Source organism: Aedes albopictus, chromosome 2, assembly GCF_035046485.1.
Source record: "Aedes albopictus strain Foshan chromosome 2, AalbF5, whole genome shotgun sequence".
NCBI lineage: Eukaryota > Metazoa > Arthropoda > Insecta > Diptera > Culicidae > Aedes > Aedes albopictus.
In genome coordinates this window covers 341,932,602-341,958,181 of record NC_085137.1, presented here as the reverse complement: position 1 = coordinate 341,958,181, position 25,580 = coordinate 341,932,602, and the positions used below count along the sequence as shown (strand labels likewise).

The window sequence follows — 25,580 nt, the reverse complement described above, 5'->3', positions numbered from 1 at the left end:
TTAGTATTCAAATATCCAATGTTTAATAGTTCAGACACCGACAGTTCTATGTCAGTCCCTGTAGAAGAGTCTAACACGAGTCAAAACGTTGGGAAAAAATAAAACAGTGCCGAATTAGTAGCTCTATAGATCGCAACAGTTGAACGCTCTTTGTCCAGCGGGGTCAAATACCGCTAGAAGCATTGACTGTGCTAGAAGTCGTTCTGGCTCAATGACTGGCTATTGTTGCTTCTAGCAATACCAAAAGCCGGAACGTTGTGGAGTTGTTCATCGCCTTTATTTTTGCAATCGCAGCCTAACTAGTAGTTTGAACTTGAGGGTAGATGATGCTCACACTCATAGCGAGTAGTCTCTAGAGATGCTGAAGAGGATCATCGAGGGGCCAATTCCACGTCATGACCCAAGTCATTAGTCTTCTTCATTAAAGTTGCTAGGGACTGAGGCTGGCAATGAGGGGATGGTCACCGATGGTTTACTTGCGGAAATAGCAAAATCTTTTAGCGTGGGCAAGGCCTTGGATTTAGACGGAGTTCCGAATCTATTCTTTATAGTAATCTTCTCAGAGTTTTACGATGTTCCACGTCACCTTAGTGGGACTAAGATAAATGCTACGATGCCCGTGAAAGACACATCTGGACAGTTACTGACCGACCTGGCTGACCAGCTGAAACGCTGGTTCGAACACTTCGGAAACCTTTTTCAAGTGTCAGCCAGGTCAACAACACCTCAGCATGATCTGCATCAATTATTCTGCGGGAAACCGTGACATTTCCAGCCGACTGGATGCAAAGCGTCTTAGTAAAAGTACCCAAAAAGGGTGACCTGACTGTATGCGATATTGGGCGTGGCATCATGTTACTGTGTATCGTTCTCAAAGTCCTTTGCAAAGTGATCCTTAACCGGATACAAGAGAAGATTGACACAACTCTCCGACGGTAGCAAGCAGAATTCCGTGCCGGACGATCCTGTGTGGACCATATTGTCACGCTCCGTATCATTCTGGAGCAAATCAATGAGCTCCAAGAGTCTCTCTACCTGGTGTTCATTGATTACGAAAAAGCTTTCGACCGTCTCAATCACGAAAACATGTGGGAAGCCCTCAGGCGCAAGGGTCTCCCTGAGATAATCATCGGCCTCATTGAAGCACGGTACAGGGCATTTTCGTGCAGAATACTGCACAACGGTGTTTTGTCCGATCCCATCTGGGTCGTTGCTGGGGTGGGGCAAGGATGTATACTATCACCGCTAATGTTCCTCATCGTAATTGACGAGATCCTGGTAGGTGCGATTGACCGTGAACCAAACCGTGGATTGGTTTGGCAGCCCATTACCATGGAGCGGAACACCTAAATGACTTCGAACTGGCTGATAAAGTTGCTCTCCTTGCTCAACGGCGCTCTGATATGCAGAGCAAGCTCGATGATCTTGCCAATCGCTCCTCAGCGGCAGGTCTTACCATCAGTGTCAACAAGGCCAAATCGTTGGATGTAAACTAGGTCAACCCCTCCAGCTCTACGGTAGCTGGGCAATCAGTGGAGAATGTTCAAAGCTTCCAATATCTTGGTAGCCAAATGGCGGCAACAAGATCGGCATAGGTGCACGGATCAAGAAGGCGAGGGCTGCCTTTGCGTGTTTAAGAAATGTATGGAAAAACAGCCAGATTAGTCGACGCATAAAAATCCGAATTTTCAACTCGAACGTGAAATCTGTGCTGCTATACGCCAGTGAAACCTGGTGTGTATCAGTGGAGAACACTACGGCTGCAGGTGTTCATTAATAGATGCCTGCGGTATATAATTCGTGCATGGTGGCCTCACAATTGGATCTCCTACGTGGAGCTCCATCGTCGATATCATCAAAAGCCGATAGCGACAGAAATTCAGGAGCTGAAGTGGAGGTGGGTCGGCCACACTCTACGCAGGGAAGGAAAGGAAATCTGCAAACAAGCGTAAGACTGGAACCGAGCAGGACATCGTAGCAGAGGCAGACCAAGAGGCTCATGGCGGCGCAGCCTCAATAACGAAATCAAGCAAGTCGACAGAAATTTGACCTGGCCACAGGTCAAGGCGATGGCTGGCAATCGCCCAGGATGGAAATCTTTCAATTCGGCCCTCTCCACCATGTTTTGGAAGCGGTAGAATCTGGTCCTACTGCGAAAGGCGGAACAACCGCCAGGTGACCTGTCGGCATACTGACCAATACACTTGGTCGACAAGGCGGAGAAGATGCTCGAGAGGATCATCCCTAACTATTGAGGTACACCGAGGGTGTAGATAATTTCTCCACAGTTCGGCTGCCGGAAGGGGAGTTTGACCTTGAATGCTATATTGCTAGTTACTATCCACCGGGGTATGTTTTCAGCGTAAGATAGCTGTTGCCAGAACACTCCAAAAGTCTGGAAATACCCGGATACTTGTACTAGTTTCTTGGAGGCTATTTCCTGAATCGAAACTAGTATTTATATGACACAGAGGTAGGTCGGAAGTGCTTTCACATAACCTCAGTAGTTTTCCAAGGCTTCATCCTGAGTCCGGTGTTACGGAAGATCATGAACAACGAGATGTAGAGATTAAAGTTTGCGGTGGCCATCATCGGCTTCGCTATTGAGGCTGTCGTGGCGTTGGTCTACATAACGATTGGATTGGATGCGAGCCCTTGAGTAGAGGAAGTCTCCGGTAAGGTTCATGGCTGATGGAATCTCCATGCAGGTTAGTCGTTTTATGTGCTAGCTGGTACACTCTCAGCTTCCATAGGCTCAAAAGTGTCCGGATAAGACATTGTACTTTGTGCTTGTGTGTAGAGCCGTGTCTGCAAGTCTGACTAAAGCCCAAGCAGTGTTGTTTGCTATTCGCCTTTCAACACGCTGGCGAGTGTCAACACTACATTACTGATATTTTCGTCAAGGTTTCTTAGAGTACATTCCAACTTTTGGTTTCTGGTTATGGCCATCTGCGTTCCATTTAAATATTCAACGGATATTTGCGCAGTTATCAACTGAGAATTTTTTTTTCAAAACTGTTGAATCGGTATTCATAAATCATGTGCTACACATAAAGTGAAACGGCTAGAAAATAATAATGTTTTCTAGAATGTACTAATGCAGGTTAACAGATTTCATCAATCAATTTGAAACACATATTTTTGGGAAGTCTTGACGATGCAGACGATATGCAGGAAAATGCTTTCAGAAGAACTGCAAACACATTGAATTGGAACAGCTGTCAGGAAACAAATTGATTTACGTAAGTTCACAATAGAATCAAAATGCCATGGTAAATGTGATACGATTCGCTTATCTCAGCACCACGACGAAAAAAAATGCAAACAGCTAAATCTAGAACCAAACTCAAAAGGGCACATCACGTCTATCAGACTTGATTTCCAGCTACTCGTCATTCTGTACTGTAGAGCAGCGATTGCATCGATTACCGTGGTACACGTAATGCAGTTCGGAATGACGAATTAGATTTCATGAATAAATCTTCCTGTCGAGTTGCACCGTTGAAAAAGCATATGTGGCACGTGTGTTGGATTCAGGTGCAGGGCATATGCATCGGTGAGTTGAACGATAGTAATAGATTTTCGGAGGGTACCGTCGTTAGGGGTGACATTGGGCCTAGAGGGTAACATTGGTCCATCGATCCCACGGATTCAATATAAGTCAGAGAATCCAACGGTGGATGCAAAGTATCTTAGAATTATGTATTCTAGTAGCTAAGCACACAATATGCATTCCCTTCGTATTCTAAACGTGCGGAATAGTGGCCCAATGTCACCCCGCTTTGGCCTAATGACACCCCGCACGACGGTACTAAACGTATTTACAATGTTGCGTTCTTTTGAATGGCAATGCACGATTTGGAAAGCCATAACAGTTTAATGAGCTCATGAAGGTGTTTGACGGCGTGATGTATGCACTAGTTCTTGGCAGAAGCATTAATTTAGCGAGACTATGACAGGTGGGTTTAAACAAGTTGATTGCACATGTGGGCGCATTATATTGTTGTTAAATGTTTCGTATTTTTTGGGTTTTTTTTTTCATTGAAGTATTGATGAGACGTGCTGATTTGGTTGATACAAAAGATGCAAATTCTGAAAAATGTCCATCCTTTGTATTGTTGACAACGAGTATTTGAATTGCTTTTCGAGAAAAGTATTCAACAATTCGAAACGCATAAACACCACAAAAAAATGGGAACAGGAATATCAAATGTTTCAGATCCAGTAAAACGTTTTTGTCTTTTGTCACCTTTTATCACCCTGAACAAATAAAATGCATATAAACCAATTACGACTGCAATCTATGTCAACCATTCTTCTGATGACCAATTACATTCAAATTCACCCGTTGCATACGAATTTATGACCCGCGTGCAATAACATTTTCATTGCTTTTTTGACACGAAATGGATATGATGCTCACCCCACCGGAGACAATAGCCCCCAAACATGGCAATAAACACGTCATAGTAATTGCGGGCACTTCTTCAAAAGAGTGCTGCTAGGTAGGTAGGTACTCATCGTGTGAAAACCACCGATGCGTTTCTCCATCGCCGGCTTGCTCTGCCACCCGACCCACAAGCTGTTGGGTTGTTGGGTCGAACAAATCGCTTGCCATTTTCCGTTCCAAAACCACGTCACCACTGTGCGCTGGTTGAGGTGGTGCATTTCCCGTTGGTTCCCACGAGGATGGCTGGCTAGCTCGTTACCGATCGTATGGCTTGTGGTACCGGACTACTGTGGAGACTGGGACCATAACATTTTTTCGTCTAAAGAAAATAAATGTTAGCCACGAGGACCCGTCCATACCGACGCAGCTGAGCGGTCCAGTTCGACAATTGTGCATTCAGACAAATGTGCGGTGTGCAATGTGCAAAACAATTCGACGTTCTCGGATGCGAGGAGTACGACCATCGAAGGTATCCGCTTTCGGGTGGGGAATAAATGGATGTTCACGAATAAAATACCTATCGGAACTCCATCAAAAAATTCTTCTGATTTTCATTCAGAAATTCTTACGAAAATGATTATAGGGATACCAGGAGGATTTGATAAGTATTTTTTGGGTTTTTTTCTGAGGTTCCACGAGCAGTGCCTTTCGGTATTGTTCCTAGAACTACTTCCGAGTTTTCTCAGGAATTATAACCAGAATTCCTCCGTGAGTCTCTTCTGGGAGTCCTCTAAAAGTTCTTCCTGAGATTCCTTCAAGAATTGCTATCATAATTCTTTGAGGATTCCACCAAAATACCCTTCTAAAATTTCTGCAACAATTTATTTGCCAGGAATTTCTCCCCGGCTTTCTCCAAGGAGTTACTTTCAGGATTCCTCTACGAATTCTTTTTGGAATTCCTTAAGGGCTTACTTCCAGGATTCCTGCAGAAGTTCTTTCTGGGATTTCTCTAGAATTTTGTTCCAGCACTCTTCCGGGAGTTCCATTCTGAATTCCTCCAAGAAATGCTTCCAAGATTCCTCCAGGAGTTTCTTTATGGTTTAAGGATCCAGAGCCTTCTGGAGTCTTCTGGGAGAATTCCTCCAGAAATTTCTTCTGCGGTCCTTCGCGGGAATTTTCCAGGAGATATTTTTAGGATTCCTCCAAGAGTTCTTTCCAAGATTACTCCAGAAATTCTTAACGGATTTTTTTTTTCAGAAAATGTAGCTGGGCTTAGTCTAGGCATTACCTCTAGAATCTGCTCCAGGATTTTCGTCCATGACTTCTTCGGGAATTTCATCTGGGATTCCTGAAGTCATTTTCCATTGAGATCTTTCCAGTTTTTTTTGGGAAGTTCATTTCGAGACACCTCCAGGAATATTTTCCGGAACTGCACCGGGAAATTCTTCTGAAATACCACCAATAATTGCTTCCAGGTGTTTCTTCCTCGATTTGTTTAGAATCTCCTTCCCTTCCACGGTTGACCGCAAGGACATGGCCGGCGCCGTTATTTACCCAAAAAAGTTTAAGCTCTCGGAACGTATACATTGAGGAAGTTGTGCCAATTCCAAGCCCCATCTATTGGTTCTCTTTGCAATTCCGCTAGCTCTAGTCAATCACGGAGTAGCAACTAGGAAGTGTACGGCCACCAATACTCATGCTCATGCTCATTTGTTTAGAATCTCTTTACGAGATCTCTCCAGATACTCCTTGAAGAATATCTCCAGGAGTTTCTTCCGAGATCCCCCGAGAATTTCTTCTGAATTTCTCTAAGAGTTCTTTCTTGGATTTCTCCAGCAGTTACTTGCGAGATATTTCCAGGAGTTCCGGGATGCCTCCAGGAATTCCTTTCGAGATTCCTCCAGAAGTTCGTTTTTGAAAACTTCCAGAAGATTTTTTTTTCGGATTCCTCCAGAAGTTCTACTGGAATTCCTCTAGGAGTCAATTATTTGATTTTTCTGGGAATTCCATTAAGGGTTTCTCCTGGAGTTACGTCCGTGATTTCTCAAGACATTCCTGCCGGGATAACTCCAGGATTTACTTACGAGATATTTCCAGTAGTTAATTCCAGCGTTCCTCCAGGAGCTCCTTTCGGAATTCTCCCAGGGTTCTCTGCGGGATTGCTACAGCTGTTCCTTCCAGGATTCCTCCAAGAGTTCCTTCTTGGGTGTCTCCAGAAATTCCTTCCATCATTCCTCCACATGTTCCTTCCGGGATTCCTCCAGTGAATCCGGTCAGGATTCCTAAAGTAGTTTCGGACGTATATATTTTCAGGAGTTACGTCCTGGTTTCATCCAGAAGTTCCTTCCGGGATTCTCCCAAGGTTCCTGCCGGAATTCCTCCATGTGTTCCTTCCTGGAAGGAATTTCTAGAGCATTCCAGGGAAGAATTTCTAGAGGAGTCCCGGGAGGAACTTCTGGAGAATTTCGGCAATGAACTTTTATAGAAATTCCTAAAGGCACTCCTGAAGGAATTCCAAGAGGAATCCTAAAGGGCCTTCCTGTGGAATTCCACAAGGGATTTTTGGAGAAGTAGGGACACTTCTGGAGAATTCCCTGAAAGATTTTATGGAAGGAACTCCTGTAGAAATCTCGCAAGGGATATCTGAAGCAATCCTAGTACTCTTGAAGGAATCGTGGAAGACATTCGTGGAATTCCAGATAGAACTCCTGGAGGAATCTCAAAAGGAAGCCTTGAAAAAATCCCTGAATCAAATCCTGACAACACTCACTTTTGTGCCTCACAACAGATGCAAATAGATCATTAGCGGCTTTATTGCCGTCTACTAGCTGATTCTGTCTGCGATGAAGCAATAATCTGTCGTTTCCGTTAGAATTCATTGGCACGGAGCCAGCCGCAAGTTGACACTCAGTTTCATTTTAGGTAGATAACATCATGAAGGACACTTTCATAGTTATCATTCAACAAATTCAACAAAAGTTTCTACCTCATGCTTACACGGATCAACCGATGACAAAGACTGCCAAATAAAAGCTGTGTGCTGGAGGTAAGTTCCGAGCATCCGTTCACCAAGGAGGTGTGACTAAAACAGCGTCTGTTAACATCCAGTGGCTGGATAAGAAACGCTGTATCGCTTCAGTTAGACAACGTGACACCGGTGAGGTAACCTGTATAAGCCACAAAAAATGAAGTCAGAAAAAGAAAATAAGGAAGAAATAAGGACTATGATTGGAAATTCAGGACCTTAAATGAACTTGGACGAGTGAGCCTTTTGGCTCCTGAATTGAAAATAGTTGATGTGTGAGTGGTTGGTTATTCAGTAAGTTCAATGGCCCAGGAGCAAGTAAGAAAGTGAAATTGGGGCAGAAGAAGCAGGGAAAAGGTCTCGAGAAGAAAAAATCGCTACATGAAAACCCTGGAAAAGCGGATGCATCAATAGCAAAGTTCGAAGATCCAAGAGGAGCCTACCACAAACACTCGACTTCGAAAGTTTCTCGCAAGCTGATACTGAAGCTGGTTCGAGGTCCATCGAGTCTGCATCGATCAGGGGTTTCCAAACATGAAAAGGTGGAGAAAACCAAGAAGATGAAGAAAGTAGTAGAAGTTTTTGAGAGGGTAAGTACAAGCACATGAAGAAAAAGAAGAATATGAAGAAGACAAAGAAGAAGTAGTAGAAGAAGGAGAAGAATCCGCTGAAGAAGTGGTAGCCGCGACGAAGAAGAAAGTTCCAATAACCAGGCCCGGATTTAAGGGGGGGCAAAGGGGGCAAGTGCCCCGGGGCGCCCAAGAATCCGAAATACAATTTATATTTCTCAACGAAACCATATGAAATTCACGTGAATGACCGTTCATATTTTATACAAAGCCCCTAAAGCCACAGCTGTTAAGGTGTGGATATTCAGCATGAACATACTAAGGGTGACGCGTTCAACTCCCGGTCGTTCCAAGAACTTTTCGTAGAGGAAAATCCTTGACTTCCTTAGGAAAAGAATGTGTTCGTGTCTGCCACACGGTATGCACATACGAAATAATCATTGACAAAGGAAACTCTTTGTTAATAACAGTTCCACAGTTACTGTGGAAGTGCTCATGAAACAATAAGGTAAGAAGCAGTGTCCCAGTGAGGACGTCACACTAAAAAAAAATTATAATGGGGTTCCTAAAGGTATCTAAACTATGTTTGGCCATTTATCTGGATTTTCTCTTAAGAATAATTCGAAATCAAAAGTTTCATAATTTTTGGTGCAGTATTTGAAAATATGCGATTTTCTCTAAAAACCCTTGAAAGTTCTTATCGAGTGGAAACACTTTTCCGTGACTTCAAGTTGCTACAAAAAGTGTCTCTAAGTAGAGTGCAAGAAAGATTAAGCTTTTGAGTAATTGTACATCAATATAAATTTCAATAGTTTCACAAATTTATCTATTATTTCACAGTGATTATACAATTATACATACGTTTGTTGATTATGATTATATTTTGAAAACAAACGCCTTATACTTATTTGCATCAGTTCGCTGCTATCATGACAAAGAAAAGATGATGAATTCTGGAGATGTTTGGGAATTAAGGCTAGTTTTGAAAACCGAGTGTCCTGGAAACTGTAACTTTCCATATCTTTATGTTTGGTTTTACTGTAGATATTAAGATTTATTGCTACAGTTTCTCCCAAGAGACTAATCTTTATATAATCTGAATTTTGAAATACTCGTCGATCCCGTGCAATCTCAAATAAAGTTTTAGTAGAGTTTTAGTAGATTTTTAACTGAACGCTAAGTTCTTAAACTTGTATTAATGTTTTCAATTCGGATGAAAGTTTAAAATATATACTATCTTAACGAGATGTCATTTACGCTAGCATTTTGACATTTGAGTCAAATATCAAATTAAATGTTCGAATAATTTTCTATTTATCGGAGTTTTGGAGAAGTTCAGAAATCAGAAGCTTTCAATATTAGGTCTAAAATAATACATAAGATTAGGAAAAAAACGTAATTGTATGGTTCATTTTTTTCGAAATTTTGATTCTGGGGGCCCACTTTTTAGGGTTTGCCCCGGGCCCCCGAGGCCTAAATCCGGCACTGCCAATAACCCCACGTCTCCACTAGACAGAAATGTCTTGCCATTTTGCTGCCAGAAAGAGAAAACGTAACAGAAATGATCAACACTGCTGCTTTCCATGCAAACAGCGAGAGAACATTTCTGTCATGACACATCTGTCCAGCAAAATGACAAGACATTTCTGTCTAGTGGAGACGTCGGGTAAGGAAGAGGAGAGGTCCGCAGAGAAGGAAGAAGGCAGCGAAGAAGAAAGTTTGAGGATTTCCAAAGAAGGGAGAAAGCAAGAGAAGTCTCGTAAGAAAAGTGGAAAAGACAACGATGAAGGCGCAGATGTCCAGGAAGTTGCCAACGTGTTCTGGCAGGTTGGAAGAATGGCCGATGCTCATCAGCAGCTACGAGACGTCAACAAAGGCGTGCTTCTTTTTCGACGTGGAGAGTCTAGCACGGCTACAGGAATACCTGAATGGAGAGGCCCTGGAGGCGGTGAGAAGCAGACTGCTTCTGCCAAAATCATCGAGACACTGCGCATGTTGTACGGTAGGTAAGGGCGACTTCCCAGCATGTTGTTGTCGAAGGTTCGTAACGCAGCGCCACCGAAAGCAGATTGTCTGGCGAGTTTTATTAGCTTCGGAGTGGTAGTTCACCGATCCCCTAGAAGCGACCGGGCTAACTACGCACTCCGCCCAAGGGCTGACAGAGAAGATGTTGGCTTGCACCCAGCTGGAATGGACACGGTATCGCAGGAAGAGCAAAATGGTGGCGCTGCGGACGTTATGAAACTTCTTGTTAAGGATCGTGAAGGACGCTAGTATTGTTGCTGTGCACGACGTGGAAGACAGTTGAATGGTTCGTTCTGATAGAGAGGAAGCCCTGTCGGACTTGTGGCAGAGATGATCACCGGATCCGGAACTGTGAGAATTTTCGGAGGCTGCAGCTAGGAGAGTGATAGGAAGCGGTACACAGATGTAAGCTATGCCAACTGTGCCTGAATGAGTACATAAGGAGCGTCACAACCCGCTGCTTCATTTCGTCAGGCTAGTCGCAGGGCTAAGCTGCAACGCTATCGTATTTCTGGCCGAAGGATCGTTGAATATGTATGCTGGTCGAAAGGGCACTGGTAAATCGACTAAGAGTCCGAGGCGTGACACAATCACTGCGCGTGACTTGGGCTTCCGGTGTTTCCAGAATAGAGAAAGATTCGCAGTGCGTAAGTCGCTTCATCTCGGCGAGACGATTCACGCAACGTTTTCACACAGTGAAAAGTTCAAAGTTTCCGCAACACACGGTAGCTATTTCGGAAGTAGTGAGAAAATATTAACTTCTCCAAGGCCTACCAATCACCGACATCCAGCATACAGCTCCAAAAATTCTAATCGAGCTGAAGGAGATTCACCTTTACGCGCCGTTGGAATCGCGAAATGGCCGACCGATCGGAGGAACCGATAGCAGTAAGGTCGAAGCTAGATTGCACTGTTAACGGGCCGACGGGCAGAGGAAACATGACCAGCGGAATGGTCTCGCATCATTCGTGAAGCCCGGTGTCTAATCAGGAGTAGCATGGTTTGCCGAAGAGCCACTACACGCTGGAAGAGCACAGCATTCCCATCGCCTTGCCCCCGAAGCCGTAAACGACAGAATACCGGAGGAGATTCAGAAGAAGGCGAGAAGGAAGATCGGCGAGCGTCAATTCGAGGACCGAGTTTCCGTGGATCCATTCCGACCATCGTCGGTACAAACATTTCGTTGCCTTCCGAATCGGCGAAATCGACAGTGTTATGAAGCTTGCAGAATGGAAATTGGTTCCGTCGAAGTGCAATGTGACTGAAGTGGGAGCAAGCGCACGTGCACGGTTTGAGACCAGATGGACTATAGTTTTATGGTCCAGAGTTGCTGTGGCAGCCGGTTGATAGTTGGCCTAAGCGAAACACCGTAGCACCGACCACTGTCGAGGAGATTCGTACATGCATGCAGTTCCAAGAGAATTCAGTCACAGAGCCGATGGGGGGACCCGCTGCGATTTTCAAAGTGGAAGGCTTTGGTCCGGACCGAGGTGTATGTCTACCGGTTTGCATTGATATGCAGAATTGCTTTATTCTGGGCTGGAGATCGCGGTCGTATCGGTCACTGCAAGAACCGAGGGTAGGTATCCGAAAGAGGCCAGAACCATTGTTGATTATCGGCACAATGTCTGTCGACGTCTGGATAAAAATCATGAGCCTTCGTACGATGAAGTTTCCAGAAATACTGAATGAGTCCCCTGGGGGTCCGTATCGAAATCGGTTTGTGTTTATCAATAATGATGTGAAAATTACGTGCTCTAACCATTAACTCAGGCCTGGACCACTTCTTGTGATTACAACATAACAAGCAATAAATAGGTACTATATACTATGTATTTCACCAGAGCTTCTATCCGACAGTTTCTTTTATTGGACTACTTAATCAGTGACCAAGATTGCTTATCAATAAGTTGTTTGAATAAACAAAGGTATGAACCGAGAGCACATATTTTCGTGTACACCCATTAAGTGCAAACCCTTGTCTGCAAGTACCTTCGCTCTAAACTCAACACTAATGCAAATTTTTAAAGGGTTTCCGAAGCACAATCAGCAGCTGAATCCTCCATCCAGCTTCGCCGTCATCTGGAACCCCCCGTTGGACACGTCGATTGGAGGTGTTATTTAGCGTTTTGTTGTTTATGTAAATTAAGGAATAACAATGTGTTTCCATTGTTATTATATTTCAGAATGGATAGCCAGCATGGCGCATTTCGGGTGGATGCTCCACCCGTGAAGTATGGATGGAACGTGATGCTTTTTCTGAAGAGAGGGATTCCAGTCCGGACCGTGCTGGGTGCGAATGCATGCAGATTTTGTACCTAGTAACGATTCCGGTGCCCGGTGCACCGATTGTTCGCCGTTTATCGATATCAAAATGTGGAAATGTAACCCAGGCACCAGTAGTGCATACAAGCTCGTCAGATGGAGGGAATAGCAAAAACGGCTGTTGTTCACTAGTTGTCGGTGCAATTTATCGCCTGAGTGGTACTTGCCTCGTGTCGATTGCACCCGGAAACCATTTTCAGGATAACTGAGTAGCGCCAGGCGTGCGGGTTATGGGTCCTTTTTGAAACTGGATACAGTATGGATTTGTCGAAGCATGAGGGATTAGGGTAGTTGCGGAGTATTTTTTTATTTAACTAGCTCATGACGAGCATATTTGAAGTTTTAATCGGAAGAAATGTGTAAATGTGACATATGATGCACATAATTGGAGCGTTGAGATCTCCAGAAGTTTACATGACATATCATCTAAATTTCATAATTTATCATGTAAGCTTTCAGTATATGTTATGTAATTCGGCTTGACTCATAGTGATCCCATGATATATAACACAAATTTACACAGCTTACATGACTAAAATGAAGTTTACATGACGTTTAATCTTTATTATTTTCATCTGTGTTTGTATGCATTGGTCAACTAGGAAAAATGGCTTAATATCATACACAGATCGAAAAAAGAGTGTAAAATTCTGTGACATATCATGCACATGATTGGAGCGTGGGATATCACAGAAGTTTACATGACATATCATGTAAAAGTAAAAAAATATCATGTAAACTTCCATTATATGTCATGTAATTCAACATGACTCTGTGTGTTTACATGACATATAACACAAATTTACATGATATATCATGTAAACCATCATAACACTAAGTTTACATTGCTAAACTGAAGTTTACATGACGTGTAAATCTCATTATTTTTATCTGTGTATTCTAGATCATGTCATATATTATAACATTAGACAACTGATAAAAATAAGTTTGTAAAAATTAGCATCGAATCATGCACTTATAGACAACTTCAGTTTTATTGTTCTCATGAACTGTTTTACATACATGTCATGTAAAATCAGCAAAGTGCACATATTTCTGTCAATCGTCACGTAACTCCATAGTGGAAATTTACACGATGATGTAATTTTATATCATATGGTGTAGTTTTCCATCCCGTTTATGTACATGATGTCACAATAAATTTTGCAGTTTTTTTTCTCTGTATAGTGAGTTGTGCCTTTTCGTATCGATACGAGATGTTAAAAAACAACGTCTTATGCGCTTTTCGTGTAAAGTGATTAATTGTACATAATATGTTCTGAAAATACACTTGTTTAACTACAAAGAGATAAAAAAGAACCACCCTCATTGAAAAGAAAAAAACACAAGCAATCATCAAAGCTTTCTTTGTCGGAAGCATTTGCAAATATCCTACACATGCCGAGCCAAGCTTACATCCCTCCACACATTCAACCCCTTAATCCTTTGCCGATAATGATCATACAGTATGTCGAATTGAAATCATTGATTTCTTTTTTGCTCGCCACACAAATACCGGCTGTAACGATGCTGATTGCCCATATTTTTATGCACTCACCGAATGAATAACGTTGACACAATCGTATACACTCTCTTGCCACGGCGCAACACCGAGTGTGAACCAGTTGATAAGCGCATTCCATTTCACGCCATCGCTGTTTGGATGTGCTTTTTTCCTCTCCGTTTTTTTTTGTTGTGCTCTGTGCAGATGGGGAAAAAGTGTTGATTTACGGAAAGCAGCACGCTAGCTGGCGCTGTGCTGGTTGGTTGTGTTGTGTGCGTCGAAACGTTATTTTAATGAAGCCTCGGATTTGCTCCTGAAATCCATCGTTGATTGAATATGATGGCAGCTGGATGGGGAGCTGTTTTTCATCCCAATGTACAGTGGGACAACGGGCAAATCACCTCGAGTAGTCGGAACAGTTCGAATTGTACTCTTGTACTGAGTATACTGTTTACTACAAAAGGCAATAAAATAGTACTTATTACATCAACAACAGAACTTTTCAGCGATTAATCGATGGCAATCCTACTTGGACTCTAATTATGGAAAACATTGTAAGGTGAAAGTAATGTAGCATATAAGTTTAATGGTTGAACTGCGGAATAACTATAAGTCAAGCTTCTGGGATTGCCCTACCGTTATAACAGTTGTTGAATCTCGTGCCCGGCAGATGAATAGGAGTAGTGTAGATCATTCCCGCAACTCTGTAGGTAATATTTCCAGCAACGATATCAATATTTCAATTGATTTGGAAACATATGTTGCCCCGAAACTTCATCTAGTACTTTAGTTGCAGCCATAGGTGCACGTATTATCTACGATAATCTTAAGTTTTGGATCTTGCATTGAATAATTCTGGTTTCACTTCTACTTTGCCGACAGTAAATGATGGGCACGGGATGTTATCCCATATTTTTGTCGGTTTTTGTGCCAGTTGCTATTAAAGGTTAATTCGACGAAATGAAAAGTTTGGTGCGACGAGACTGAGAGTCAAACCTATGACCGTCTTGTATGAAACGAAAGTGTTGTCAAGTACACTACGAACCCCAACTTGAGTTAACATTTTGATTGTAAGTAACCAATTACATCTCGCGCTTAGTTTTATACGGTCGTATCTACAATGATCGATTTCCCTTCTTCGATTTTCGCGAGATATGTTTCAGATCATCCACAGCATTACACGATCTGTCCACCAATACCATCGTTCAACCACAGTGTGCAACGCATTTACTGACGAAGCGAAAATCCGGATACGGTCCTCCCCATGCGCAATCAACTGTCGAATTGTCATAGTCTGCCGTCGTCAGTTGATTTGGTGCATTTTATAAAAGCTGTTTGTACAAACAAATTAGTTTATTGCGATTGTGAGTTGGTTTTTTATTGCTAGGTACAGGATTTGAATGACATATCTGGTGCAGTGAAGCTTAGTTCCGATTTTGTTTTGAGATATGAGCTACTATCTATTTGATTTGAATGTTTATTATTCAAATATATATATACATGATTCGAAGCTTGTGTAGAAAGCAGGTGATGCATCAAGTACCTAGGCATTATTAGCTTTCTAAACTATTAATTTGAAAACATTCTACTCGATCAACTATTCCTAGTGGGCGCTAAGCTGTTTGCTGCCGGTACTAGTATGCCGCATAGAAGATTTAGCCACACAGTGTCAATATCTGCCGTGTCTGTACAATTCCAGTCTACCAGATTACAAGAGCGAAAAAGGTATCTACAAAAATAACATTGCTCTTGACAATAAGAAGTAGGAACAGTACATCTATATCAAAAAACAAACACTAACAAACAGAAAACAAAGAAGCTTTCGGCATTGCCGGAAGCAATTCTAACTCTACCTGTATCTGAAAGTCCAATTATAGATTTGGCTGATTTGAAAAATGTTCATCATTAATGTTCGGGCTTAAAATGGAATATTTATATGGTTTATATGTGTCAGGGGATTGCGTTCGATCATCATTGAGCGTAGCTGTGCTATCATAGTTTACCTGCGCATTGGTTTAGACACGGCTTGGAACAAACAAAAAAATGAGCAATAGCTATTCGCACTAACGGGCTTCCATTCAACAATTATGTACAGAAACTAAAAATGTTGCTGCTGTTGACCACTAGAAACCACCATCACCATCGCGAGGGAAGTCCTTCAGGGATTTCCGCTTGAGTAATCTCGTGCCGGATTGCGAAATCACCAAAGCGGAAAAGTAAACTGGAGCGGAAGTAATTCGGCGATCTGGTAAGATAACTACTACAATGTTCTACGCATACTTTTCATTCAGGGTATGAGTACACTTTTTAGCAGGAATGCCCAAAAATCTATTGTACACACTCTGGAAATTTCCCTCCCCTTTGTAATTTTAAAGAAGAATTATATAAAAATGTTCTTTTTGCAAACTTTTGACTATTGCAGTGTAATAATATTGTCCTCTCTTACTCGTCCTAGACGCATTAATCACGTATAACTTTTGGGCATCACCCAAAATTAATACGCGATTAATGGGTCTACCACGATTGAGACAGTTTTTGGCAGTTTTTGGTGTTAATTAAAACAAAGTTTTCGCACCTTGTTATCAAATGTGTTGCAAATTTCAGCTCGGAAATACAAAGAAAATAATCACCCGAAATAAAGTCGCAAACTTTAAGATCTCGCTTGTATTTCTTCCAACAAAAAAATATAATATATATATATATATATATATATATATATATATATATATATATATATATATATATATATATATATATATATATATATATATATATATATATATATATATATATATATATATATATATATATATATATATATATATATATATATATATATATATTGAAATTTTTGAAATGCATCAGAACTTTATTTGAGCTTTTTCACAAAATCCACGAAAAGACAATCCAATGTTTCTGTTACGTATTTTTGTTTGCTAATCAAGCACAATTCGATTTATGAAATTTATTCCAAACAGGAGTCAATCACACTTCAACCTCGTCAAAATGTTAACTTTTCATTGTTACCATATAGAATCGTACAAATGGTTGATATTTGTTTTTGTTACACGTTAGACGTTCAAGTATTAACAACACCACTTGATGTGATTGTGCTAGATTCTTTTGATCGGGATGACTTTGTTACGATAACTATTTCAAATTTCCAAGGGCTTTAACGATCATGTTCCACATATTGACAAATCCTAATTCAACAGCTGCAGAGTATTTGCATATAACCAATGTCCGCACATACGCTGTGCGAATATACTGTGATGATTTTTCACGTAATAAAAAGGTTTTATGGTTCAATTCACTTGGTTTATATAATTCAGCTCTTCAAATACGCAAATAATAATAATAATAATAATGTTTTTTTAGAAAATTGGATACAATAGTCAATGGTTTTTAGTTACAATTTCTGTCTTCTCTCGGGTCGACATCCTTCCCCGAAGCTTCGCTTCTAAAATCTGCCCGTCCAACTCGCTTTTTCCATCCACCGCGTTTTGGGTCCATCAGGGTTTAATCCATGAGGTTACAACTCCCTCGTCCAGCAAACTCATTGTTGGGCAAAGTTTGTGGCTGCCACGGCTGAACAAAAGGTTTGAGAAGGTTGATGTGGAACATTCCCCTTATCTTCCCTGTATCCGTGTGTTGCAATACAAATATGTACATCCTCTTGTATAGCTTCCTTCACCTCATAGGGATCTTCGAAACGTCAAACAACGCCCACCATATCTCGAGGAACAGCTATCTTCCAATCCGCTTTCCAATGATTTTTGACAAAGAGCGTGTATTCCCCGGTTCCAAAACTATGAACTCCAACATCAGTTTCCAGGTAAATGTTGTGCAAATCTTCATCTGCATGCTGTTTAGAGGGTAATAAAGGATCCATCTTGTCAGCCGACCGTTGAGTAGCTGACAAAGTTTGAGGAAAACAAGGGCTTTATGGTCAGTGTACAAGGTGAAAAGGGTCCCCAGTAGATGCTGTCGCCATTTGTTAAGCGACCACACCACCGCTAGGGCTTCCAGTTCAGTAGCGGTGTAATTTTGTTCTGAGGCTTGTAATAGACGACTGGCATAGGAGATAACCATTCGGTCGTTCTGATTATCCCATTGAAACAATATAGCTCCAAGCCCTTGAACCACGAACTGTCCGTTTGTACGCAAAATTCTTTATCCATTAGGGGCAGTGGCGTAGCTAGGAATTTGGGGGCCCGGTGCGGAAGCAAATTGGTAGGCCCCCATGAAAATTACATAATATGTACATATTTTACAATGATAAATCTATACATTTAACTGTCGAATAATCTCACTGTTATATTTTGTACAAAACTTTGAAAAAATCTCACTTTTTGTACTCAGTATTCTAGTGATGGCCAAAGGAGGGTTAAAAATGATCTATCTTATCTTATTTTCTGTTTTTCTTTATGATTTTTTCGGGAGCGCCAGATTTTTTTTATAAGAATTATGCTGAAAATGTTTTAACAATTTATTTAGAAATTGCACCAAATAATCATTTTTAAACGCTTTCAAAGATTGATTTACTTTTTTCTTTAAGAAATTTTTCTTGAAGAATAATTTGTATTCAAGAAACTTTTAAGTTGTAAATGCAAGGATATAATTCAGTACTCCTCTAAAAGCACTCCTTCAGGAATGATATTATTATAATTAGCCTTATTAATGAGGCTTTCAGTCCCTTGGCTGGTTCACCTCAGACATGCAGGAATGTCTTCAACATACTACAGAGTAATTCAAAAGATTCTTGCAAAGGCTTCATCGAGTATTTCTCGAAATATTAGTTCAAGAATCTATCAATTATATTCTGAGGATTCATCTAGAAGATCATCTAAAGAATTCTTTCAAAATTCCAGAAAAAAATACTACAAAAAATCATCAATGATTCATTAAGAACCAGATGTTACATCGGGATTCCCTCAGAGGAAGAGAAGCCCTTCTAGGGTTTCTTTAAACATTCTTCCGTTTCTTTCAGAGAATCCTCTTAATATTCCATTGGTAGTTTTCCATAGATTCTTCAAGTATTTCTCAATTCTTCCCTCAAAGAACTCTTTTAGATATTTCTCCAATAATTAAGCTTGAAATTTCCTCAAGCATTCATCACTTATCTTAGTGTTCTTTTAAAAATTTCTTAAGAATTACTTCCTAAGATTACTTCAGAAATCCCACCAAAAATTACCTTTTCCAAAAAAATCTTCAGGATTCTTCAAGAAGTTTCTCTAAGGTTTTACTAAGAGATTCATCATAGGATTTCTCCTTTAATTAAACAAAATCTCCAAGGATTCCTACTGAAGAAATTGAATTAATTAAATTAAATTTTTAGATGGACTACTGTAGGAATTCTTTCGAAAAATACTTCTGGATTTCCTCTAACGAATTTTTCAATATCCATCAACTCTAGGAGTTTTCTCAAGAGTTCCTTCAGGAATTTTTGCTAGTATTCCTCTGGGCACTCTTCAAAAAAAAAACTATTTCTCCAGAATTTATGATTGATTCCTCCTGAATTATTACGTTATTTTTTATATAACCCGTGCTCACTTCTAACAAATATACAAAAATAAGAAACAGAACAAAAACGCTTCATTCCATTGTTTTGAGTGGGATAAAAATGGCAGCGTAAATGGCTTAATAGTAAAGAAACAGATATCCTATCTTATCAAAACAAATAACTTCTCCAGAAGTCTCTCCAAGGATTTAGGAAATGTTCTAAGGTTATTCAAAATTCTAAAGGATTTCCTTTAAGGCAGCCTTTAGAAATTGCTCCCAAAATTCCTTCAGGATTTTTTCCAGAGATTTCTTTAGTATTTCTCTTGCGATTTGCCCGAAGATTCGTTCAGATTTTATTCAAGTATTCTCTTAGAGTTTCTTCAATTGATTTCATTCATTCATTCCTAAACTGATTTTTCCAGGTATTTTACAAATAATTTTGTACAAGAAATCTTTTGGGGTCTTTTTATGCAAGGATTTCTTCATGTATTTATTTAATTACTACTGCAAGGGTTTTCCGAAGATTCTTACACAAATTCCTCCAAGAAATTCCATAGGAATTCCTCCAGGAGATGCATTGAGTGTTTTTGCTAATTTTTTTTTTAGAAATTCCTCTAATAAGCCTATTCAAGGATTCATAAATTCCTCCAATGAATACTTTAGAAACTCAAAAAAACAAAAGAATTCTTTCAATTCTCACAGAAATTCCTCCTAGAAATTCTATAGAAATTTCTTCATACATTTTTAGGAAATTGTTTGTGATCTCTTCTGGTAATCATCTTAATTTTTTGGAAATTCTTTTGGTAATTCTCTTGAGATTTTTTTCGGTCGTTCCGTTGTAAATTCGTGGATTTATTTTTAATTTGCAAAGATGTATCTCATAGAACATCAAAAGTAATAACAGACGAAATTTAATAAAGAATTATCAGAAGAAATTTACAGAGGAATTACCAAAGAAGCTTTTAAAAGTTGCCATTTAAATTTAGAAACGAATCGACTAATTAATTTTCAAAGTACCTGTATGTGTCTGACATGTTTTGGGCCGCTGAATCCGAATCCGGACTCAGATTTGTTTTAGGATGCCACAATTTTGAGCTATACCTCAATTTATAGGGCAAAATATGCGATTTTGGGCTTTTTTGACTGCAAGCCGTTAAACATGGGAATATATTTTTTAAGCAATTAAAAGGTAAAATGGTCAATTGACAGCTAAATTTACGACTCACTTAAAATATTTCGTTTTATCAAATAAAATTTGAAAGATTTAAGCATTTTATGTTAATATGTAAACTTGCATGCAATTTTTGGAGGGTGGTTTGTATCATACCTAACATAACCGCAGCCCAAAATCTGTCAGTGACACATTAGTTTGCTCTTGAGACAGACCAAAAGTTAATTTTTGTTACGCTGTGCTATTGAAAGAATTACAATAGTAATTGTCAGGTATATGAGCAAAGGGACTGCTGGTAGAACTTTTAGAGAAATTGCTGAATCCCGTAATAAATTTCCAAACCCAAAGAATTTCAAAAAGCTCTGTCAAAGATATTTTCAAAAATAATAACCTAATTCAACTTTGAATATTATTGCTGAGAAATTCCAAAAGAGTTATGCCGAAATAGTTTTCAAAAACATTTGCAGAGAAAATTCCAAGAATACTCTTATAGGAACTTTCGGATCAAATCCAATCAAAGCACTTCCCAAGAATTTGCCAAAAAAAAAACCGCCAAAAGATATTTGAAAGTTTTTTTCAGGTAACTCACAGAAAACTCGCCGAATAAATTACCAAAAAAAAAATGCCAAATGAATTACCCAATCAATTCCCGTAGGGATTGGCATAGAAGTTTCCAGAAAAATGTTAAAATTATTCCGAAAGTTATTAGGGTGCGTGTACTAATTATGGCACTACCTAAGGAAAGCTATTAAAACAAAAATAACGAGAAGACCAACGAATGTCATCAATAAGTTAAAAGAAAGCTTAGTTTCCATACTTTACAGCAAAAATATGGAAACGAAGCCAAAACTACTTTTAGCGTGTGCCAATGATAGGAACCCTGTACCAGTTATGGCCTCATTTTTTAACTTCGGTTCCTTTTCGCGCTATTTGCATGCATTCCTTAGGGGCTGTCCATAAACCACGTGCTCATAGGGGGGGGGGGTTTCGGCCAATGACCATTTTGTATGGACAAATTAAAAAAAAAATTATGGACAAATGACCCCGCGGGGGGGGGGTGTTTGAAAAGTCCCAAAAAAATGACCACGAGGTTTATGGACAGCCCCTTATAGGGTTAGCCATAACTGGTGCACTATGGCGAAAAAGGGTACAAGGAAGCCGAAATTTTAAGGAAAATGATTTATTTCTACCATGATTTGAGCAAAATGTGGAGTTTAAATGAGTGCGACTATCTTTTGTAAACGTGATCTATTGTTCACAAAATTTTTCTTGTTTATTTACATCGTTAAAGGGTGAAAATCAACTATGGCGAATAATTGGTACTATAGCCATAATTGGTACACTTACCCTACCAGAGGTTTTCTCAAACGAATTGTCAAAAAAAAGTCAGTGAAAAGTTGCAGACGGAATTCCCAACAGAATTTTCGTAGAAATAGAAATCTAAAGAAGTTCGTAGAAATAAAAATCAGAAGCCATTTTTGTAGCACTTCTGAGAATTAGTTGAAGAAGTTTCCAAAGGAAATGCCTAACAATTAATCAAATATATCGTCAAAAGAAATTTTCAGAGCAATAGCCGAATGGATTCTCAAATTAATGTTTAAAGATATTCCTTAACGAATCTGTAACGGGTTTCCGAATTAATTACTGAAAATGATAAAAAAAAAATCCGAAGAAATACTTCAAAAATTGTAATAAATGATGTAAAAATTCTCACAGGATTTGCTCCAAGAGATTCTACTGCATTTCCTCAATGAATCCTTTAGGAATTCTTCCAAGATTTCATCAATATTTTTTTCACAAGTGCGGAGCTCCAAGAACTCTTTCTTGGATATCTTTTACGATTCATCTGGGAAATACTTCAAGGACTTCTTTACAAATTCCTCGAAGATTTTCTGCGAAAGTTGCAACAGCGATTCCTTAGGAAACTTCTTCTTCAATTCCTTGAAGGATTTTCTTCAGTATTATGTAATCCCAAGAGTTCTATAAAGAGTTTCTTAAAGATATCCACAAACGATTCGCACATGTTCTCTTCAGCATTTTTTCAGAGGAATACTTTGGAGTTCCTTCAAGATTTTTTTAGAACCTTCTTCAAGGGTTCTTTTTGCACTGCCTCATACGATTTTTCTTGGAAGTCCTTTCAAGCATTTCTTAAGAATTTGTTAAAGCATTTCTTTAGTAATCATACCTGCAGGGATTTCCTCATAAATTCCTTTAATAATTTCTGTAGAAAATCATTCAAAGATTCCTTAGGCAATGTTTTTAAGTCCTTTTTCACAATTCGTTCAAGAATCTTTTAAGAAATTTCAGTAAAAATTTAATCTTTTCAACAAGGATTTTGTTTTTCAAGTTACGTATAAGGATTCGTTCATGGATTTCTTGAAGTTTTTCTTCAGATAATCCTACAAGGATAGACACATTCATCCCTAAAGAATTCCTGCACAAATTTCCTCAGGGGGTCTTACAGAAATTCACCCAAGGCCTCCTGCGGAAATTCATAATTAGTTCTTCCAAAAATTACAGATTTTTGTCAGGAATTCTTTGGGGTTTCCGTCATTGATTTCTTGAGAAATTATCTAGGCATTTCATAATTAGTTCTTCCAAAAATTACAGATTTTTGTCAGGAATCCTTTAAGTAATTACTCATAGTAGTACTACTTCATAGTACTGTAGTAATCCTTCCAGAACATCATCAAATATACCTCCAAAATCAACCCAATGATTCTTTCCTAATACATCTTAGAATTCATCTAGGCGATTCTTAAAGATTTTTTTAAGAAATTTCTACAAAAAATCCTACAGACATTTTTACAAGAGTTCCTTCGGGGTGTAAAGAATTAGCATTAAGTTAAAATTCACAAATACAAAGAAACTTAAAAAAAGTTCCTTCGGGAATACATTCAAATTTCTTTAGAAAATCTCCCAAGGATTTATTCGGGTATGGCTTCAAAAATCTCAAAAAATGATCAAATATATTGGCCATAAGGAACTACTGCAAGATTCCTTCTTGAAGAAAACTCTAAAATCATTCTTGGAGAAATTCCTTGAGGTCCATCTGAAGGATTTCTTGAAGAGTTTCATGATATAATCCTTGAATGGCTTTATGAACGGTTCCGAAATGGTATTTCTGAACGACTGCTTGAAGACATGCTTACAAAAAAATCCCAAAGGAATTCCTGAAGGATTTCTTGATAATTGTTTGAAGAAGTTCTTGAAGAAATGTCAGGAGGAGTTCCTGAAGCAATCATTGTAAGTATTCATAAACCAATGCTTAGAAAGTTTTCTTAAGCAATCCCTGAAAAAGTTCTGAAGTAAATGATAGAGGAATTTTTGTAGAAGTCTTTGAAGTAACTGCCTGATAAATCGAAAAATATATTCTTGCCCGAAGGAATTCCCGCAGAAACCCTTCAATAACGTAACATGCGTTCAGTTCTTAATTTTAATAAATGGGGCCCCTGAATTTCAGCTGCTATCTTATGCTAAATCAACACCTATGTTTGGTTCTGTGGTTAGGATATCAGGGACATTTTCATAATGCTCATGAATTATACTTCCATATGCGTACTGAATATCGTAAAATTCAATTTTGATTTCGAACACATTTTTTATTGTATTTTGGGGCTCCTGCAGGTGCAAAGAGTAGTCATCAAATTAATAAAAACAAAATTAACGAAACTACATGAACAAAGTGTGTACATTTATAATTGTTAATAATAGAACATCAAAATAACCATCTGTGTTCCCCATTCCAAAATCTCTTGAGGCCCCTACATACCTATCAGCAGATCGGCAAGTATTTAACTTATACTTATATGTAGGAATCTTTCGCTAATCACAGAACTTTATTCAAACTGGGCCCCCGAATTCAGGGGGCCTCCAAATCAGGGAAGGTTTATAACACTACACCTGCCCTGATTTGGAGGCCCCCTAGGTTCGGGGGCCCGGTGCGGACCGCACCCTCCGCCCCCCCCCTTGCTACGCCACTGAGGGATATCGAAGAGTCGCGTGGTGCAAAAAAAGATGTTTCACAGCATTGAAAGCCTCTTTTTCTTCCTCCAGCCATTTCCATCTAACATCATCACGCAGAAGCACATAAAGTGGTTTCGAAATCGTAGCGTACTTGGGAGTAAATCACGAAGCATAACTTGCTAATCCCAAGAACGATTTTAGGGATTTGCGGTCGCAGAGTTCAGGAAACCACTGCATGGCCGACACTTTATCCGGGTCGATGCTAACACCATTTTGTCCAACGATATGCCTCAGGAATTTGAGCCTGGTTTTACAGAATTCACTTTTCGACGCGCTGATCGTAAAACCAGCATTCCGAAGTCGGGTGAATAATTTCCGGAGATGTTCTAGGTGCTCTTCGGAAGACCTGCATTTCACAAGCAGATCATCCAAATATTTCTCAATGAACTGCGCACGAGAGAAACTGCCCACAGCCGTGTATAATCCAAATGGGAGAACGTTGAACACGTATGATTTTGTATCGAACAAGAATCCCGTGAAATTCCGGTGGCCTGGCTTAATTGGTATTTGCCAATACGAACTGGTAAGGTCTATTAAGGAGAAAATGAGCGTATCGTTGAACTTCTGGACAATCTGTTGCACATCTGGAGGTTTCTCGTTATCTTTCTCCATGACTGCATTCAGCCGGCGAGCATCCAAACATACTCGAACTTCCCCTGACTTTTTCATTGTGACTACTAACGGGTTGATGTAAAAAGTTGATTCTCGAGAGATGATGCCGCATTCCTCCATTTTATCGATCTGATCCCGCACCTTGTTGAGATAGCGGAATGGAATTGGATATTGTTTCAGGTTGAATCCCGCATCGTTGGTTACATGGATTTGATGCTCGTATGCTGCTGTGAGCCCAGGTACATCCGAAAATTCTTCCAGAAGCGCATCAAGTTTCGCCTACATTACAATAATTGAAAGAGAAAGTGAACAAAGAGAGCCTCTCAAATGCAGATAGGACCTATTGAAATGTTTGGCCTGAAATATGATTGAAACCGAATGAACTTCAGCCCTTGCTTCGTCTCCAAGCTCAGCTACTGTAGCTCGTACAT

General features: G+C 39.7%; 1 protein-coding gene across 2 annotated transcripts in view; it reads right to left on the bottom strand.

Annotated features, from left to right (window-relative positions):
• The window catches only part of LOC109431739 (potassium voltage-gated channel protein Shal), a 187,794-nt gene that overhangs the window by 5,681 nt on the left and 156,533 nt on the right, over positions 1 to 25,580 (bottom strand). Inside the window, exon 5 of one of the 2 annotated variants that reach the window (XM_062852632.1) lies at positions 15,692 to 15,721. The exons of the other annotated variant lie outside the window; for it this stretch is intronic. Within the exon in view, the coding sequence (XP_062708616.1) occupies positions 15,710 to 15,721 (12 nt within the window). The 3' untranslated portion in view covers positions 15,692 to 15,709. The remainder of the gene's footprint in view (positions 1 to 15,691; positions 15,722 to 25,580) is intronic. 2 annotated transcript variants of the gene reach the window in all.